General features: G+C 42.8%; 1 protein-coding gene across 7 annotated transcripts in view; it reads left to right on the forward strand.

Annotated features, from left to right (window-relative positions):
* The window catches only part of RALGAPA2 (Ral GTPase activating protein catalytic subunit alpha 2), a 138,266-nt gene that overhangs the window by 107,606 nt on the left and 11,795 nt on the right, over positions 1-18,865 (forward strand). For 5 of the 7 annotated variants that reach the window (XM_075413686.1, XM_075413682.1, XM_075413681.1 and 2 more), the window contains one exon: positions 14,398-14,519. The exons of 1 other annotated variant lie outside the window; for it this stretch is intronic. In XM_075413686.1, the coding sequence (XP_075269801.1) occupies positions 14,398-14,519 (122 nt within the window). Of the gene's footprint in view, positions 1-14,397; positions 14,520-16,390; positions 17,364-18,865 lie in introns of those variants that run through there. One more of the 7 variants, XM_075413683.1, reaches the window with a different exon arrangement.

The raw sequence follows: 18,865 nt of genomic DNA on the forward strand, positions 1-18,865 counted from the left end.
AACATTATTCAAAGATCAACAAAAGGCATACTGTGTTATATGAATAAAAGATTTCCTCTGGATACTTGTTAACCCTACAATGCCTAGCTAATGTAATTGAAGTGCAGCCACCTGGCAGGGAGATTTCACAGTCAGCTGCCAAGGAGGGCCCCGACCGGAGTACCAGGTGTTGTGCTGGGCCTGCCTGATTGTCGCAGAGCAGCAAACAGCGTGAGCTGGGGCGAGGAGCGGGGACGACTGCCAGCCAGGGACCCTGCGCTGGGCTCCCCGCCGGGCTCAGGTAGAGCCAGAGTTACGGGGGCTCGTACAGAATGAAAAGAGGGCAGCGTGAAAGTGTTGGCTTGAAATTAAGCCCCCACAAAGCTCTCGTGGCCTCGCGGTTCACAAAATCAGACGGAGAAGATGTTTTTCGATGTGTCGCATCTATTACTTGGAGCCCCCTGCCTGGGAGATCACTTACTCGATCCCCGGCTCTGCTCTGCTTTGGAATATCTACAACAGTTATGAATATGTCAGACTACAACTGCCCCCCCCCCCCCTTTTTTTATTTAATTTAAAGCTGGGAAGTCCCCACTGATTTCTTGATGGTCTTTTTCTAATTTGTTCTTCCTTCCTAATCCTCTAACATAGAGGAATTTCCCAGCCTGTATGACTGCAACAAGTACATTTAGTGTTGAGCATCTTGCAAATGATGTCACTCGTAATGGATGTGATAATAAGCCCCACAGTTACCTGTCCCTGATTCTAATGAATGCAAATTATCAAGTATAACAGACCTGAAACTGAGCCATTTACAAATTATCAAGTATAACAGACCTGAAACTGAGCCATTTACTGTTAGTCCCAAAAGTAATGAAAGGATCTGGAATAAACTAGAAGGGGCAAAATTATTTTGTGTAATCATGTTTTGTTCTGGTTGTAGCTGCCTGATCCTTATACTCTTATCAAACTGGCAGTGATGGTTTATTAACCTTTAGTAGGTGAAAAATATATGATTATAAATTCATCTGAAAACTTTTTTCCCTTAACCAGAGTGAGAATTTGAAGGACAGATTGCTAGTCCGTTAGTTATATCCAAGGCACAGAGGTTACCTTTGTGCATGTGTGACAGGAGGCAAAATCCCATTCCGGTAAATTCCAGGAATCCCGAATGTCCGTGTGCTGCTCGTCAGCAACTCTGTGGAGCCAGCCTGACCTGCACAGAAAGCCCTTTGGCTGTGGGACAGTATGCACTCTTAGAAATCAGTGCTGTTGCACTTGTTCGGGGGGGGGGGGGGGGGGGGGGGGGTGTCAGGAATCATACATGATTAAAGGTATTTCAATTTTTTTTCTAGACTATGTGTTAAGGTCCTTTATGGGATATCCTCTTTCAAAAATAATAAACATTTGTAAGCATTTATAACTGCTTCACAGGTTGTAAAATCTTGTATTTTCAGAGAAATTAAGCTTTCCAAGGATCTACATTTGGAAAACATTTAATTTTGAAGAACTGGAAACTTCACTTTTGAATATCAAGAAATCAAATCTATTTGTGCAAGTGATACACTGAGAATTATATTCTTATAAGCAATGGTGTCGTTAATTCTTTACCTCTCATCAGGCTTACAGTACTTTTTAATTCTTCGTTTAAGGTGTAGATTCTCCCATCAAGAAGATGTGTGTGTGACGCAGGTTGGTTTGGCGGTTGGTTTGCTGCTCTCATTGTGGGCAAAAAGATTGATTCAAAACTACCTGTATTACACTTTTTGCTTCCATCTATCTAAAATCAAGAAACCTGTTTTCCTTATGTCCATGTAGGTAACAACGGTCTTCTGACTTTTCCTTGGCATATGTGCACCATTTAAATAACACCTGTAGCATCTTGCTCAAAAACTTTAAACACAGACTTCTGCCAGCAAATTTGTAGATTAATATAATCTCAGCTGATTTATGAGTCTGCAACTGACAGTCTGTCCCATGCCCCTGAAAGTTATATATGCAAATACGCAACAAAGTGTGGACTCTTCACTGTTTAATGCAGATTTTCTAGGTAATTTTATCATCATCTCATCTCGCCGTTCTGCAGGGCTGCGTGCTTACTATCCAGTCACTTAGTAAGCAGATTAGGGCCTTGTGGCAATGTTATACGTTAATCACGCCCAGGCGCGCGTTGGTTTTGCTGCAGGGAGCATTGCGGTTTCACGAAACCGCAGTTAGTGCAGGCGTTTCCCAGGTAAGGCAATTTTGATTCTCCTTTAGAGAAAAGGCCAGCCAGTTTATGGAGAAAGGTTCCGTGGTCTGGCAGGGATCTGCAGGGAGCGGGGTACAGTTTGTGGTGGGGTGGCACAGTGCGGGAGCCATCCTCAGCACCCCCCACCCACAGGGACCTCCTCTGCTGCCCGGCTGCCCCCAAGGCTTGGTGTGCTCTACCTCGAGCGATGCTTTGGTGCGTGGCGAGGTGAACCAGATTCCTCTCTTCAGTTATGTCAGCTATTCTGCAAGTGTTTTCCTGCCTTTGCGCTGCTTGTCGTCTTTAAGCTGTCAGTAATTATCCCTTTTTCAGCTTCCAAACTGTCCAGATTTCTGAACTGAATGTGCAGGGAAGTATTTTGATAATTTCTGCTTGCTTTCCCTTATCGTTCAAATGTAGCATTGAGACAAAAGTTGACTTCTGATTTGCTGTAGCAAAGTTATCTTGCAAGTTACTTAATTGTCTTGAAAGTCTGATGAACACTTCTCAAGAATTTCGAATTATAAATCTGTCATTATCTCCCTCTTCCCGTCTCTGGTTGTTTAATTTTCAAAGCTGAGAATGACTTAGGTTATTGCTGGTACATTCAGTTTTTGAATGGCTTTGAGTGTGCCATTACCCTGGGAGATTCTTAACTGTATGTTCACTTTGATGCTGCAGTGGTGGAGCTTGAAAATACGGACTCTGAGGAACTGCAGTGACCTGTACCCTTTCTAAAGCTGCACTGTATAACAGAGTGGGCTGAGGAGTACAGCTGATGTGGCATTTGAATATTTTAAAAAGCAGTGTACCAGTTTGGCGACATTTCTGACTTTAGGTGAATATGCTTGCATTTGGAGAATGTGATGTCAATAAGCATAGTAAGGTTAAAACGTACAGAGAAGGGTATACACACACATATGTTTAAATAGAGGCACATGTTCCTGGAAGTCTGTATGTATATATTTGTGTGGTTGTGTATTTTCAGATGTGCAATGGCCAAAGTATAACCATGCATTTTCAAAAACTTTTATAAGCCTCTTTCTTATGTTCTTATGGGCTATCATTTTTTTAATTACAACACTTGAAGATACAAGTGACTAGCAACAGCATTTTGTCATCAATTTATACAATTAATAAAATAAACCCATGGGCCTTGCTGGCAAATCTGCTTCTTTCCTAAAAGTCTGAGTAAAAGATAGGAAGATCTGGTCTAGCTAGCTGAGTATCCCCTCGCTAGCAGCTCCTTTGCATTTATGGTGAGAGAATTGCAGCCTGGACTGTGCTCATTGCAGAGCATCCCTCCTGGAGAGGTCCCCTGGCTGCCTGGGCTCCACTACCTCAGGATCTGGAGGTTCACAGGATCCCTCTGAGCTCCCCTTGGAATTTCATCACGGGGAAGAAGTGCGGATCCTGGCCGAGTGGCTAGCTGTGCTCCCAAAGTGGGTTCTTGCTTAATAAGCAGGCAGCTGCATTCTGTATCAGCGTTATTTTTGAGTACCCTGAGGGTAAAGGTACACGTATAGGACGTTACAGCAGTCTAATCCTGAGGTACAGAAGCGTAACTCGCTGAAACAAGGTCCATAGGAAAGGGAGAAGGTTCTCTCCTTCCTCCTGTGTAGACTCAGAAAGTAATTGCTGCAGGTGTTTAAAGCTTCAGGAACAGCCTGGCATTTAACGAGAAGGCGCGAGGCTTTCACCTACCCGTGCTGCAGCCTTTATTTTCTGGTTACAGCTCCAAGTAAACATTCCACTATCTGCTGCGCATGTTTTAGGACCAAATGGTATTATCTGACTTGTCCAGAGGAAGTTGCAGCCATATAGTAGAGCCATGTGATAAACAGCGCTTCTAATTCCTGCCTGCCTGCCTCACTTATCTCCATCAAGACTATTAATATTTCCAGCATGTAAGCAGTTTCCAACAGCTGTCAAATGCAAACAATAAGCTACCAGAAAAACTGTTTCTGCTTCTCCCCTGAACTTGATTTCCCTAGTTAATACATGTATGTGGCCCAAAGCTAAAGATGCTGAAGTCCAAGACTAGCCAAAGGTGCAGATATTTTGCAGTTTGCTACTGCTACCAAAAATGGATGCTTTATCTTATGAGAGACAGAATTTCTAGCTTTGCAAAAATTAAACGAGTTCTACTGAAGATTTTAAAACTACAGAATTCCTAGTCATAAAAAAGTCCTAATTAAAGTCACTTCTAATTTTTTAAAAAATATCCACTAGCAGAAACATTTAAAAAATATATCATTTACATTTTTAAAATTATTAAAACAGGAGAGACAGAAAATCTATTAAGAAAAAAAAAATTGACACCCAAGTTTTTCTCTAGTTTCTTAACCTCAAAATCTTCCTGTATAACTTCTAAATATGTTTTTCAGTCTCTCTGTGCCTACGTGCTTTGTAAAATGAAGGTAGTAATACTCCCCATCTGTATGGTTTTCTCTCTTCTTAAGTGTAAAATGTTTGGACATGGCTATCCTGCTTTGGAAACAAAAAAATTAATAGCATGGATGCAAGGTCCTCCACACAAAATAGGTGAAGTGCCAGAGCATTCCTCAGTATATTTAATTTATTTGTGTGGATATAGCATATTTGTTTCTCACTTAGCATATTCTGGTCCTCTAGTTTCCATGAGGTCATCCAACCTGCCAGTGAGGGTCTCGCACTTGGAATACGCTGAATAATACCCACGTGGCTTGGCCATCTGTAAGTGGTGAATTAATCACAAACACTGGTGGACAATGTCTTTATGTTGCACATTCAGATAAGCTATATTGTGTGACAGCACACACCAGGTCTGACTTTAATTAAATATTTGGTCCACACATGCTGCTCAAATTAGTGAGTTAACAATTTTCTCCTTAACCTGACCTACGCGGTGCGATCTGCAGGCTCCAAGAGAGCGCCCACGTTAAGCAGCAGGCAGATGCACAATCTGTATAAACCCCGCTAGTAACGGTTTGTGGCTTTCAGGTTTGTAGCACCAAAACAGCTCTGATGTCTCCTAAACAATCTCTTCGCCTAAGGGTTCAGTCACTCAGTTACTTTTTTCTGTGAAGAATGAGGATTACAAATGGCACCTACCCAATGCAAACAGGACTGGGGGTTTTGTTCTCCGCAAAGTTTTGGGGAGGCTTTTAATGCAGTACCGCATCTATCTTTGTAAGCCGTCCTTTCTGCAGCCACTTGAGTGATACTCTGAAGTGATTGCGTGTTGGGGAAGGATATCGATTCACGGTCTTGCATCTGGCTTTGTATTAGTTGGTCTTTATTGCTGTTATTACAGGGTTGAGGTTTTCAAAAGTTCTCAAGATTTGCCTGATAAAAGCTGTCAGGAGTTTAACCATCCCTCCTAAAGGGTGGTGTGGGCGACTTCTAACAGTTCTGAAAATCCTACTGCTGCTGTTCACTAACAAAAAATTATTAGAATACTATTTCAGTGGAAAAATACTCAAGCTTTCAAAAGAAGCCTCCTCTTCCCTGTAACACACATATGCTGTAACAAAGAGGATAATAAAAGTAAAAGGGGGTAGTATTCCTGGTATGTGGCTAACAATAGTAGACCAAGGATAGTATATTATCTGTGTGTGTTCAAGCAACCAATTTGAAGGAACTGGAAGGCATAAGTAAATGATAAATAATTGAACCTTCGTACCTTTGCCCTTTTTCTAAGATGTCCAAAAGTAACAGCTCATTAGTGGAATTACTAAAATAGGTGCATTTTGTTAGTGTTTGAATAAAATTAAGACTGCAACAAAGCACGGGGGGAAGCATTGCTCAGTAACATGTGACCTCTCCTCCAGTTATTTATCCCTTGATGATCACCCCGTTTGTGGAACAAGCCAGATAATTGCAGAACATGAGCATCGGCAGCTGTACATACACTGATAAAATGGGACAGCTACGGTGTTGTAATGATCTGTCTGAAAATACAACCTAGGGATTTGTCTTCTGCAGTCATCGGGCAGCTTTCCTTCTAGATGTGTACAGCAGAGGCTCTGCATGACGTCAGCTGCCTTTCGTAAATTCCCATTTAGTGCGTAGGCAAAGGCAAGGCATGCCCAGGCTCTGCTTTTAATGAGGTTGTTCTGAAGGTCCATCTCTTCCTGCAGCCTCCGCTGCCTCGGGGAGACCAGCAGATCTTCTCAACCCTCCACTCTCTGGGCCTCTCCCACCCATCATTAATTTTGCAGCCTCCAGGTTATTTCCCTGGGTGAATAAGTACTTTGCTGGAGGAGGTGGCCAGAAGATAACTCACCCCACCACCCTCAGGAGAGAGGACCTCTACATCTCTCTGCTCTGGGGCACTGGGAAGGTGACTTTCAATTAGACCTGAGCAGCTTCTGTCCGTTTAGGGCATCTCTCACGACTAGATAGGGAATCGTGTGGATACTTCTAGAGAAAATGTATATTGGGAGAATCGTGCCCCCCTCATTTTCTGGCCAAAAACTTGTATAACTGAATTAAAGATAGTTCTTGCAATAGCTTCTTGGTAGTTGGATATTCGTGTGCCCTGTGGAATGATTTACCAGTTAGGGCTTCTGCTGCATTAACTGATAATAGGCAATTATGTCATCATTTTAATCAAATGAAATGTTTTAATCACAGCCTTATCGGTATGGTGAAGCATGGAGTACAGCTGCTAAATGGACCCTGGATATGCAGAGTGCTGACTGTACAATGCAAAATGTACAACGCCATTCTTCTCGGCACACGCGCATTTGGTAGTTTTGCCGCTAGTTTGCGCACCGCTGTAGTGTTTTGTTTCTGCTGTGTTAGGAACAATCTCAATGAGAACAAAGCTAATAAAGGAGATGAGGTGCATTTCTAACTTTTTTTTTCCAACAGAGCAGGTATCTGTACAAATAGGAATACCTGGCAGGAGGTCATCACAAGTACTGTACGTTAGAATACATAAAGCTTCAGATAGGGATAAACATGAGTACCGTTAAATGACAGAATTGTATTATATGAGGGAAGTAACCCATTATTCCTTCACTCCTACTACGAAATGGTGGGTCTGTAAAGGTACAGTGTATTTGTTCACAGGGGCTTCCCACAAGGAGGAGGAGTAGTAAATTAAGATGAAAGCTTGTTTTCTGCCTTATTCATAACAAATGCAAAATTCTTCCCTGAAGCACTTGGCATGACTAATGTGCCACATATTCTTGATATCCCAGAGCGGCAGGCGAGTGCTGCTGCCAGACTGGTGGTTCGCAGCACACCTTGGGCAACATGCTACCTAACAAGCAACGGGAGCCAAAAGCAAGCGCCAGAGTGGAGCTCTGCACAGAAGAGCAGGAGCCGGAGCTTTTTGCCTCGGGGCATGTTTGGTATGATTTTGCTGTAACATTACTCGATTTCCACGGAGATGGTTTGAGACCATGTGAAATGTGGTTTTGTTGCTGTTTGGTTTCACTTTCCTGTTTAAAGAAGTGAATGGTGACTGACTGTGAGGATACAAATATATTGTATAGCGCATGTTGGGAAATGCCGTAGCAGTCTGCCTTGTTACTTGAAGCAGTTACAAGTTACTTTTATTCTGTGTTATGGCTGTATCTGAAGCCCCATCTCCATCCGTCAGGACTGAGATTCTTTTGTAATCCTGTGCAGAGACCCAGGCCCCACTTGGGGGAGGGAGGTGGCAGAGCTCCAGACACGGTGCTGAGGCACTGGGCAAACGTTCCACAAACAAGAAATCCGTTTGAAAACCTCTCCGTACCTGTCGGTTTCAGTGAGAGTCACGTCTCTTGTACACCAGGGTGTTCTGGGCTCCAGCCATCCCCTGTGACTGGAAATAGCCCCTTGAGTCCCCCCAACACTGTAGTGAAAGACGGCTGCCTGTCTGTGCCATTCTCCACAGAGGAGTGGCAGAGCAGAGGAAAATTATGCTGCGGAGAGGATGAGCTCTTGGTTTTGGCAGCAGAGGATCGTCTGCCCATTCTGGATAAGGAGGAGGAACAGCAGCCCTGGCACTAGCTGGCCCCGCTCCGCTGAGGGAGAGCGTCGAGCCCTGCCTCCCCCGGCTGCAGCACAGACAGATGGCCTTCTTGGGGGCTGACCATGGGGCAGGGGAGCCCATCTCCCTCCCCTCTCGCACAAAACGGTTGGTTCATGTCGAACAGTTGTACAGAGTCAGGCTTGTCTAACATATGTCTTATGTGTTACTTTGACCAATTTAAGACATGCCTCACTCTGAAAGTTTTAATCTCAGATGCTATGGTTTAAAAAAGGCACATAAATCTGCAGTTGTTGGCAGGTATAGTTTAATTGCTTCTGTTCAGTGAAGGATATACGTTACTAAAATTCCCCCAAAAGTTTTCAGCTAAATTTATGCAGTAGTGACGGTCACTAGACCATAAATGATGGCAAGCCCAATTAAGCATATTGAGTTTCACACTGAAATTGCCTATCACAACACTTTAAAAGCACAGTAGCTTTGTCCTGTTCGGAGCTTAAGGAGGACAATTAGGTGCATAAAGGTCATCTACCCATACATTTGTGCTAACCTCAATTTTATGGTCCCTGCTTTATTCTACTTTGGTAAGTCCCAAACATTTATGTTCTTGTTTGTTTTCAAAACCGCTATCATGGTGTCAGGAGCAAGCCCTTTTTGTGGAACCATCTTTGGTTCTTGTGATGCAAATTAAGAGGATACTGAAATATGTGTAATCATCAGAAATGACTTATCAATGGTTTTTTGGTACTGAAACCTTGAAAGGACAATCACTAAAATAGAAGTTCACCACAGCCCTGTATTTCTTCTGCCTTAGAGCCTGCCCAAGGAATCAGCTATTTGCAAAACAGGTTTTCCTTCTCTTGTCCACATGCTACCTGTGTGATCACCTGTATAAGCACCAGTGAGGCTGGAAAGCTCTAGCGTAGATTTGGGAAACACCCTTTGTTGCAGTGAACTATAGTCTGTTTTTTCAAATCTCCCTAGTTGGGTGGAAGAAGGAGTTGGCATGTGGACATGTAGAGAGCCTTGATGTCCGATGGGCTGGAAAGAGCTGTCCACCTCTATACTTTCAGCTTCTCCACTGGCCAGATGCCCCGAAAGCCCTTCTCAGGGTGGGATTTGCATCACAGATGGGAATTGCAATAGGTTCATGCCAATAGTCCACATTAACTTCCTTGGCAGGCTTCCTGGAGGCCAGAGGAACAGTCATTTCAGTGTGTGCTCTCCATGGACCCGAGCGGTTGGGTTCCAGTCCTGGGACTGGAGCCCCTTAGCATGGGCACGCTACAGACAATGAGCCATGGAGAGTAGCCAGTCAATTCTCTCTTTGCCTGTTCACAAACCCACAAATAATTTTGTCTTTTATTCGCATGAAAAGAGTGCTGTGCCAACAAAACACACGGTTGTTTCCATATATTGGTGAGAGTATATATAAACAAAAATGTTTTTATTTTCTAAAAATAGTGTGGGGAAGAAATTGCTGGCCATTACCATCAGCAGTGATGGGTAGCTGATATTTTTGCTTGAGGTCAGCACAGAGTTAAGGTTAAGACGCAAAAGTTCTGAATCTTCAGGATCTGCTTGAATAATCATCTTCTATATTCCCCCCACTTCTAAATATGTAGGTTCTTATGGTTTAATGTGTGTGTGTGCAGAGAGGGAAATGTTGCACGGATCTTGACCCCAGGATGGCTTAGTTCACCTGTAGAACCCAGATGACGAAGATTTTGAAGGCTTTTCAAAGTCTTTATGTTTTAAACCGTGTGTCTGAAACTGGCTCTGCGTTGTAGAGGTTAAATGCGGAAGTGATGCTTGTAGGTCAGAGCCGTGCATTGGCTGGTACCTGCATCTCTTGGTGAATTTTCAAAAATTCTACCTTTTATCTTCTTTTGGATTCTCCGTCTGGAAGGAGGTCCTGCATGTGTTTCACCACCACAGAACATCAAAGAGCATCCCATTGCTTGCAATGAGATGACATGGTTTATTGCAAATAGTTAATCTATCTATAGCATTTGATGTTTTTTTTCAAACAGCTTACATTGTATGGTTGAACTATTAGAATAATTGATAAACTGATAAAACAGCTATAAAAGCTCATGCTATTCAAATACTGAGATGTGATTGCTGTATTCAAATTGGAGCTAAATTCCTGCTCTCCCGGTTATGTATATTCATGGTCAATAACTCAGACCTTGTCATGGTTCTCTACATCATTTAATATACGAAATAAATAAAAACTTTTATGCCCATTGAAAACATTTTGCTCTGGCGTTTTGCCTTGGTAGAAGCGAAATGTAGAATAATGCAGTCATTGAAGAGGTGGGTCAAATTGCCATACATATTAAAAGAGGCTGCTTTTGATCAGCTCCTTTGAATGTCTGGTATAACTCCATTTATCTGAAGATCTCAGGGGACGCCCGAAACCTTCAGATAAATGGGGGCTTAGTTAATCAGGGAAGCCAGCTGTCCAGCTTCTTCACTGGGGTAGGGTTCAAGATCATAACCCGTCCTCTCTGCAGCCAGGCCGTCTTCAGAAAATGATTTGCATGCTTCACTTCAGCAAGCTAGCCTTGAGGCTTCTGCAGAAAAGCCAGCCAGGCACTTCAGGCTTTCTCCTGGCCCTGCTCGACCCAGAGCGTGGCAGTGAGCTAGGAATGGGAGTTTGCTGCTATATGTGTTGCATTTTTTAAAAAGCAGTAGTTTCGATGGCACTCTGCACAAATCGGCTTGATCTAAATGATGCAAGGAGGCTTAGCATTCGTGGGGGTTTTTGTGTCAGATATCCTATGCTGAAAGCTCACAGGAGAGAGGTGACGCAAATTTCACATTAAAAAGATTCAGCTTAACGGTATAACGTGTAAGTAAGTAAAATTGCATCACTGGTTCTTAAGGATGAAGGCACAGGACGTTCACAAGGGCTGCAGTTTTGACAGATCAAGTATTGCACTAGTGATTATCAGGATGAAAGCGTTCTTACGTGGAGATAAACATGAAGCTTTTTGGGGCTGCAATTGAAAATTACTGTTTCAGATTGCTCCTGTACAAATGGTCTCAAAATGCTGAGTCTTCTCTTCTGCCCCCCGCCATGTATCTCATATTATTATTCTTTGGGTATGTTATGTTCTCTTGGATCCTCAAAATATGTTACTTGGGACTCTGGGGTATCTGACAGATGACTGACATAATGATGCCTACAGAAGATTCTGACATAAACACAATTAAGCAGCAAAACGGTGTTTTTGTTTGCATACGAGAAGCACAACTTGATTAAGTTGCAGAGCAAAGATTTTGTGTGAGAGATCAGATGGTATTCGTGATGTCATGCTGCTTTCTTGGCCTACGTTTCCAGGCTGGGGGCATTTTTCAGAGGGTTCTGTAAAGCTTGTTTAATATGTTCCTAATGCCTCCATTAGAATTCCAAAACTTGAACAAAACTTCAGTTGACTTTTTTTCATGAATCCAAACTCTTTTCCCTAATATGTGTACGCATTAAAATAGAGCTAGCCCAGAGCTTAGTTTAATTTTCCTGCAGTGATGTAATGCTTTTTAGGTTTGGCCGTAGGTGAAAATCAGCGCGAGCGTCTCGCTCGCTGCCCGTGTGGCAGGAGCCGCTGTGCTGCCTGGTGCTCCTGGTAGTGGTGCTTCGGGGAGCCCGGGAGAGACCCAAGGAGCGTGCTGAGCTGAGAAGGGTGGTGGCGAAGTGGAGCCGGTTTACGCAGCAGTCCTCCTCACCGAGGCTGCGGTGTCTGCACCTACTGCTTTCAGCTTTTGAATCTGCGGGAGCGGCGCTGAGTTGGGATCTTCCTCGTATGCCTCTAAAGCTGCTGATCGATCTGCCCAGCTCTCGGGGGCTTGGCTTCAACTCAGCTCAGTATGTTATTTTTCAGATGCCTCTCCTGTAGCTGCCCAGCTGTTTGGCTGAGTGGGTTTTTTCCAGTCTTTTGTGCCGTTAGGGGCATCTTCCATCTCATAAATAAGGATTTGACGAGATGCAAAGCTAACCTAGTCAGAATCTCCTCGCTCTCTTTTTCCGTGCAGTTTTTAGCAAGATCGGTACAAACTTCTGGTGTGTTAGCAGTTGTTCTGCGCATTGTACGCCTGTGTGTTAGATGTGCAAGGTCTTTCATTAAACAGCAGGATATTATTAGGCGTAGCATGAAAAGCCTTTATAGTCTCCCTGCCTTGTTTAAAGCGGGCCCACAAGCAGACCGCAGCCTGGAAGGCTGCGCCGTGAATCGAGCGCTGCCGGCCGGCCCGCAGGCTCAGGTGGTCGTCAGCCGCAAGTTCAGCCGAGCCCTTTCAGTAATTTGTCACGCCTGGGTCTGTTCCCGCTGCGCCAGCACGTGCCAGCTCCGTGTCGGAGGGGCTGTTCGCCAGACGGCCGCGCAGCCCCCGCGCCCCGCTGTTAGCGGGGCCCGCGCTCGCCCGGCCGCGCGCTCCACACAGCCCTGGCAACAGCCGAGCGCGCCACGGCATAAGCATCTTCATAATGAGAAGTGAATGGCATCCGTCAGTCCCTTTAGAATAGGGCCCAGGCGTGTGCCTCCTCTCCTAGGAAGTTTGGCAGCCTATTCATTAACAAGAGTCATCAGGAGTTCAGCCCATAATAGGGAGGCAGCCCCAAACGCAGGCGGGCTAATGCTTGCGCTATCAGGAATGCGTTCTCCTGGGCTTAGGGAGAAGAGAGAGAAAAACTAAGCAAATAACGCTGTCAGCAGGTGCAAACTCTGAAATGCTACGTATTGATTTTCTTTCTTCAGGCTTCCACGGGAAGTTTATAAGAAGATTCATCGCATATCAGTCGTCCTCTGCTAGCTTTAAAAGCAAAATTCTTTTTTCTTCTTTTTCCTTTTTTACCACCGTGCCTTTACGAACCTGCATACAATTAAGATGTGCTTTGCTTATTCCCTTTGAGGCAGAACGCTAGACCGTCATGCCCTATTTTTAAGTACTGCTTTACTCCGACTAATTTTTTTTAAAATACTCTTTCAGAGTGGTTTTGTTCATGTAATGAAAGTCACGAATGGCACTTCAGTGTTAATCAGTAGTGCTTCTCAATTTTAAACACCCTCACCTGCATTACGTTGCCACCAGCGTTATTCTCACTACTCCTAATTTCTAAATTTAAACTGGCCTTTGCTCCCACATAACGGTCTTGCAGAGTTAGAATGCATTTCCCCGTAACAGAAACACAATGAGGATCTGAAAACTTTTGTTTTAAATGAGGAAACGGAGAATGAGATGTCATACTGGCTCCTGCGAGCATTAATTCATAAAGTCATACGTGAGGTTCTTCAGCCCATTGTAGATTTGTTTCAGGCGTTATCCTGTTATTGGAAGTGTATGATTCACCTTCTGAGAAAACAGAAGCTGCACACAAAAGGAAAAGATTTGCTTTCTCCGCTGTGAAAAGCTGCCGCAAGCAGGGGTCCTATTAAGACAGCTGGAAAGTTGCTTCAGCTTGTTACGCTTGTAAGTTTTATTGGTGACTGGTTTTTGATTACACATTTGAATGCTGTGTGTTCCAGGTTGCCGAGTTTTAATTAAAAGGCGATAGTCTTGATTTTAGATTGCTTTGTTGTCTGCATTATGCAGAATATAATGGCTGCAAGTTGTGGGGTGAATTTTTCCAATGTACAGCATTTATTTAGGATGCTTAAGAGTACACCTTCTAGCACCTGCCTTAAATATAAACTGCACACTTTCAGGAATTGTGTTTATTATGATTTATTTCTGTTAAGAAATACAGTGATGAAAGAAATATGTGGGGTTTTTCTCCTCTGTCCTGCAGCTTGTTTCTCCAATCTAATCATTTTTCTAGTCTGACAGGGTCATTGTAATAGGAACATTGTGCACCAGGAACTTTCTGTATTGCCACAGCTTGGCTGTGAAAGTTGGGTTTCGGTTTGAAAAAGCCTGCAGTCTGGGGGATTTGCTTCTGCCCTCAGTCACTTCAGCAATCTGTCGGATCTACTGAGTCACTGCTTTTCATTCGTGAAGCTAAAAGGTGTTACCCTTAATTTCAAGCCATTAAGTGTGTTTGCGCCTTGTTGCTTGCACTCAGGACCGGTAAGCAGCATTGGGCGATTTTGGTCCCCTCTTCTCCGCGCCCGTGTACAGCCTGGCTAGTGTCACTGTGGATCTGAAGTGCTGGTGTTCGTGGTCATTGTGTAATAGCATTTAATTCTGCGCACACATTTCCTTAACCTGGTCCTTGCAGTTATGAGGAAAGAGCTCTGTATCTCGAAGCAATAATCCAGAACCATAAAGAAGTAATGACATTTGAGGATTTTGCCGCTCAGGTCTTTTCTCCCTCTCCCAGCTACTCCCTCGGTGGAACTGGTGAGTCTCTGCACGTTATTCTTCTCTTTAGCACTAAGAAGCACTTGAGCAGCAGATGTACACCTGTTTTTTGTAGATAAATGCTTGCAAATTTAAGAAGACCATTCTTCCCCTGAATCAACTAATGAATATCAAAAGGAATGATGACATTCATTTTAATTTGTTTTGCATCAGAGCTATTCACTCTGCTCCTTTCTTCAGCTATCCTGTTAACCCCCGAATCTAGCAAGGTTAATGAACTTTCTCTTAGTAATGTGCTCTGGTTCATTCAGGAGTGTGGGTTTCTTGCTGAGCTGGGAATATGTTGTTCAAAAGCTATGCCTGAATTGGTGCTTACTTATCGAAAAATAGTTCCTCACAGTAGAAGCCGTTGCTACTAATGCTAAATGGGGATTATGCTGCTGAGATACCAGGGTCAGGGATTAATGCAAAAGAAATGTAAGAATGGTGTTCTGTTAGAAAATCATAGCAGCGTGCAGTACGCTAACGTTTCCCTTAAATACAGATGAGCACATTTCAAGCTTCCTTCCCACACCTGGCCTGGAACCTCTTTGGGGGTTTTTTAATGTATATGTGGATATACATACGTACGTGCGTATGTCTATGTATATACACACACATTAATGCTGATCATCATTCATCAGCCCTCCTGAAAGCTGAAAGTGTAATGCTGAACTCTCTGAATTTATTCCTTACGTGCCCTATCAAGATTTTAAGTTAGCATGCAGTCAGTGAAATAAGTAGCAAAGCGCTACTTTGCTGTTTTGATTGAGTTTAAATAAATGTCTCCTGACAGGAAGCTTTGACTCTGAAATGCTGATTTCTAGCACCCTCAAGATTTGTTTTTCCAGCCTCCAAAAAGTATATGGTCACCGTGCGTTGGACTCCTTAACAAGGATCCCTTAATCCCTTTTTTACTCTCATTGGGTGAAACTGGCACTTTCTAATTATTCCCTGCTACTCTTTCGGATTGTTTAATAGATTATGTCAAACCTGTATAAATGTTGCAGGACATCTGCTCTATTTCTCTTTAGCCTGACTTGTTAGCAAATATCTTCCATCTAAACTGAAAAATTGAAGGAAGAAATTAAATTTACGAAAATAAATCACTTACAAATAAAATCAGCTGTGCATCATTGTTTAACGTTACTGGCTCCAATCCTCGAGCTTTCAGAGCTTTGTTAGGAGATAAGAGGTATATGCATGTCCTTGCATTGGTCGCCAGTAGCAGCAGGCAGAAGGCTTTGGAGATAAGCAAGCTGGCAGAAGTAAAGGGGAACCGGTGCTATTTACATAATCGCGCCTCTGCTTCCTGGAGAGGCGTCAAGAAACACAGGGATGGCCTCTATTGATCTTTGTTGAACTGGAATACTAAACAACATTAGAAAAGCTTATAACTTAAAGCTTTGATTAATGTTTTCTACATTAAAAAGTAGAACAGCTGTGAATTAAATTCTTTTATACACTCTGCCAAAAGTCTGAGACAAAAAAAATTACCAGTTTCAATAGAAATGTAGATTTCATGCCCAGTGTTGTTAGCACTTTGACTCATTTATCTGTTGACGTATCAGCAAATAAAAATGTAGATAGATTGATATATTTTTAAAGTTCTGTTCTAGGCATATTTATGTTTAGTTTTCATGTTCTTCTTACAGCACACAATGATCTTATATACAAATTTAGTTCAACAAGCAAGGACAGATTCATTTGATAATACCGTAGTCGTACTTTCTAAAGTCTGTGATATATTTTGTATGCCAAAAATAGCTAAAATATTTCCTAATATCTACTTAAGTTTTTCAGAACATTATTAAATCGTTAGTACTTGAATGTGTTTTTATGATTTCATGATTTTTTTTTTTTTTTTTAAGAGTAAAACCTGCCACAGTCAGGTCCTGATTTTCAGACTTCCGAACATCAGAATTTATTTCACGCTCACAAAGAAACTGGAGGCTGGTCAGGACTTCCGGCATCAGAATCTTTGCTTCGGAGAGTCTCCTCACGTTACCTCCTGATTTACTTGCGTATTTAGTCAAATACTACCAAGAGATGTGTCAGCTGTTGCCGTTAGGATGGATTTTCCATCAAATGTCATCCTGGCAATCAGCGAGGAGGCTGAATGTAAACCTCGCAACGCAGCCGCTGTCGCCAGCCACAGGCGGCCGCTGCCGCTGGGGCAAGTCCCCGTCCCACAAGCAGGGAGCCTTGTGTGGAGCGGCACGCGGATCACGAGCATCTGCCTCAGCCTTGCCCATTTCCACGTTTATCGTGGCTTAGGTTGGCAGGGTACTACAAATGTACTGGCAGCGCCCGGAAATAAATAAAGAACCTGCTTGGGTGCAATTTGACAAAGTTTGCAGCCATCTAGTCAGGCCTGTTAATGATTAGGAAGAGACGAAAAACTATTCTGGAGCCGCCAGTTCCCCTGTCGGCATGGGCACAGCTGGGGGCAAGCAGGACGGTCTTGGGCTGTGAACGGCGGCAGGTCTGTGTTTTCCCCGTGTCACGGGCAGTTAGACCTCCTCCAAGCTTAGATTCACCTTATCTATGCCTGCAAAATCAGCTGTCTGCCGCTAAGCAAGACGGATGGCATTTTTCTTCCTATAAAACGGGGAATTTCTGTTCTGAAACAGAAAAAATGAATCACGGAGCAATAAATGTATGGAGCTGACACAGGTCTGTGTTTCCCCTTCTCAAGTAATAAGCCAGCTGATACTGCTAACCCTGCCTAGCTTAAACTTTTCAGGTGAATTTAAGATTAATTCTCCTCTGATCTTATTCTTAATACCACCTAACTGTAATCTTGTCATTGCTGTGTATACATGCGCAGAATAGAAGGGTCCGTAAGTACACTTTTTATTAAAATAAAGATTGGTTTTAGTAGTTTAACACAGTGTAAGAAGCAAATTGAGACCATTAAATGAATCGAATATGTAGCTAGTAATGACATGCATTATTGTTGTATTATTAACTATGATCTATTTATTTGAACTAGATGTTTTTCTGATACTGCCTCTAGGGATGCATCCCCCAGATTCAGGTGGGATGTGGGTTTCGTGAAGTATGCCCATATCACAAACAGTCTCGCAGGTGCTACATCTTACGCTCGAAAATCGTCCAGCTGACCTCTTCTGCTGTTTTCAGCAGCAGAGCCTTAAACTCCCCAGATGTATCACAGATAGCCCTGTGTATCTTAAAACGTTGAAAATGCAGCCTGGTAGGCAGAATGGACATCCCTGAACTCATTTAGGGGATGTGCAGATTAGGAACAAAAGATGAGAATACGGTCCTTTGTTGTTAAACTGGTACATTACATGCTGTATTTTAATTAGGCTGGGTATGAGAGTCAGCCCAGGAAATCCTCAGTAATCCAACACTATTGAATTATTCTTATCCTTTCCCTCTGCAGATTTCTCTGGTTTTAGAGGACGGGGTTTTAAGCTGCTATCTTTTTCTGTTCTTACTCCCTCAGCCAAAAAAGAAAAACAGTTATTCAACAAAATACTTGTGTGTTCTTTAAAAAAAAATTGTAAAAATGAAACAGGCACAAACAGATACAAAAGCGTTCCAACTTTAATTACCTCTGCTGACTAAAAAGCATTTGTTGGTGGCTTGGTTTTTTTTTTTATTTAAGCTCAGAAGCCAGACTTGTGTTAACCCTTAGAAGATGGATGGAGTTGGATATTCTAGAAAGGAAAAGAGAGAACTTTTCCACCAGGGAAAGATTTCTATTTGAGGGTTTTATACTTACTAGTGTAGATTTCTACTTTCAAGAGAACCTACAAACCTGCCTTTCAGCAGCGCAGACTTGCAGTTAGTGCTTCAAAGGGTTAATTGAAATGGGCACACTTGACTGCTGAGAGGACTGATCTAATCACTGCCATATCCAAGTGCATCTGTTCACCATGAGGTCATTCTTGTGCATGCTAATGATTTGGAAAATAAAGCATAATGCTTGACGTTATCAGAAAGGATATAGTGTAAATCTTTGCTTTTTTAGTTGCTAATAGCCATTGTGGAGTGAAATGGCAGGCAAAAGCATCTCGGATTATTGCTTTCCATTTTAATTTTTTTAAAGCTTGGTTTTCAGTGGAGTGTCAGGAAAACTGTGCTGCAAAACTCTGACATGTGGTATCTGTTGATAAATGGATTCTTTAATGAATATTATAGCATTGCCCAGGAGCAACACTTGAGTTGAGGAACTATAGACGTTTTCAGCATTCCCTGGTTTTAAAGCCTTGGAAGCCGTGTCTGCTTATTTACATAAAACTGAGATTTTGCAGCCTTTTTGTTGAAAAGGTGACACATGCTTTTCTTTTGTCTCCAGACTTTTACATGCATAAATT

The sequence above is a fragment of the Opisthocomus hoazin genome, chromosome 2 (genome assembly GCF_030867145.1).
Source record: "Opisthocomus hoazin isolate bOpiHoa1 chromosome 2, bOpiHoa1.hap1, whole genome shotgun sequence".
NCBI lineage: Eukaryota > Metazoa > Chordata > Aves > Opisthocomiformes > Opisthocomidae > Opisthocomus > Opisthocomus hoazin.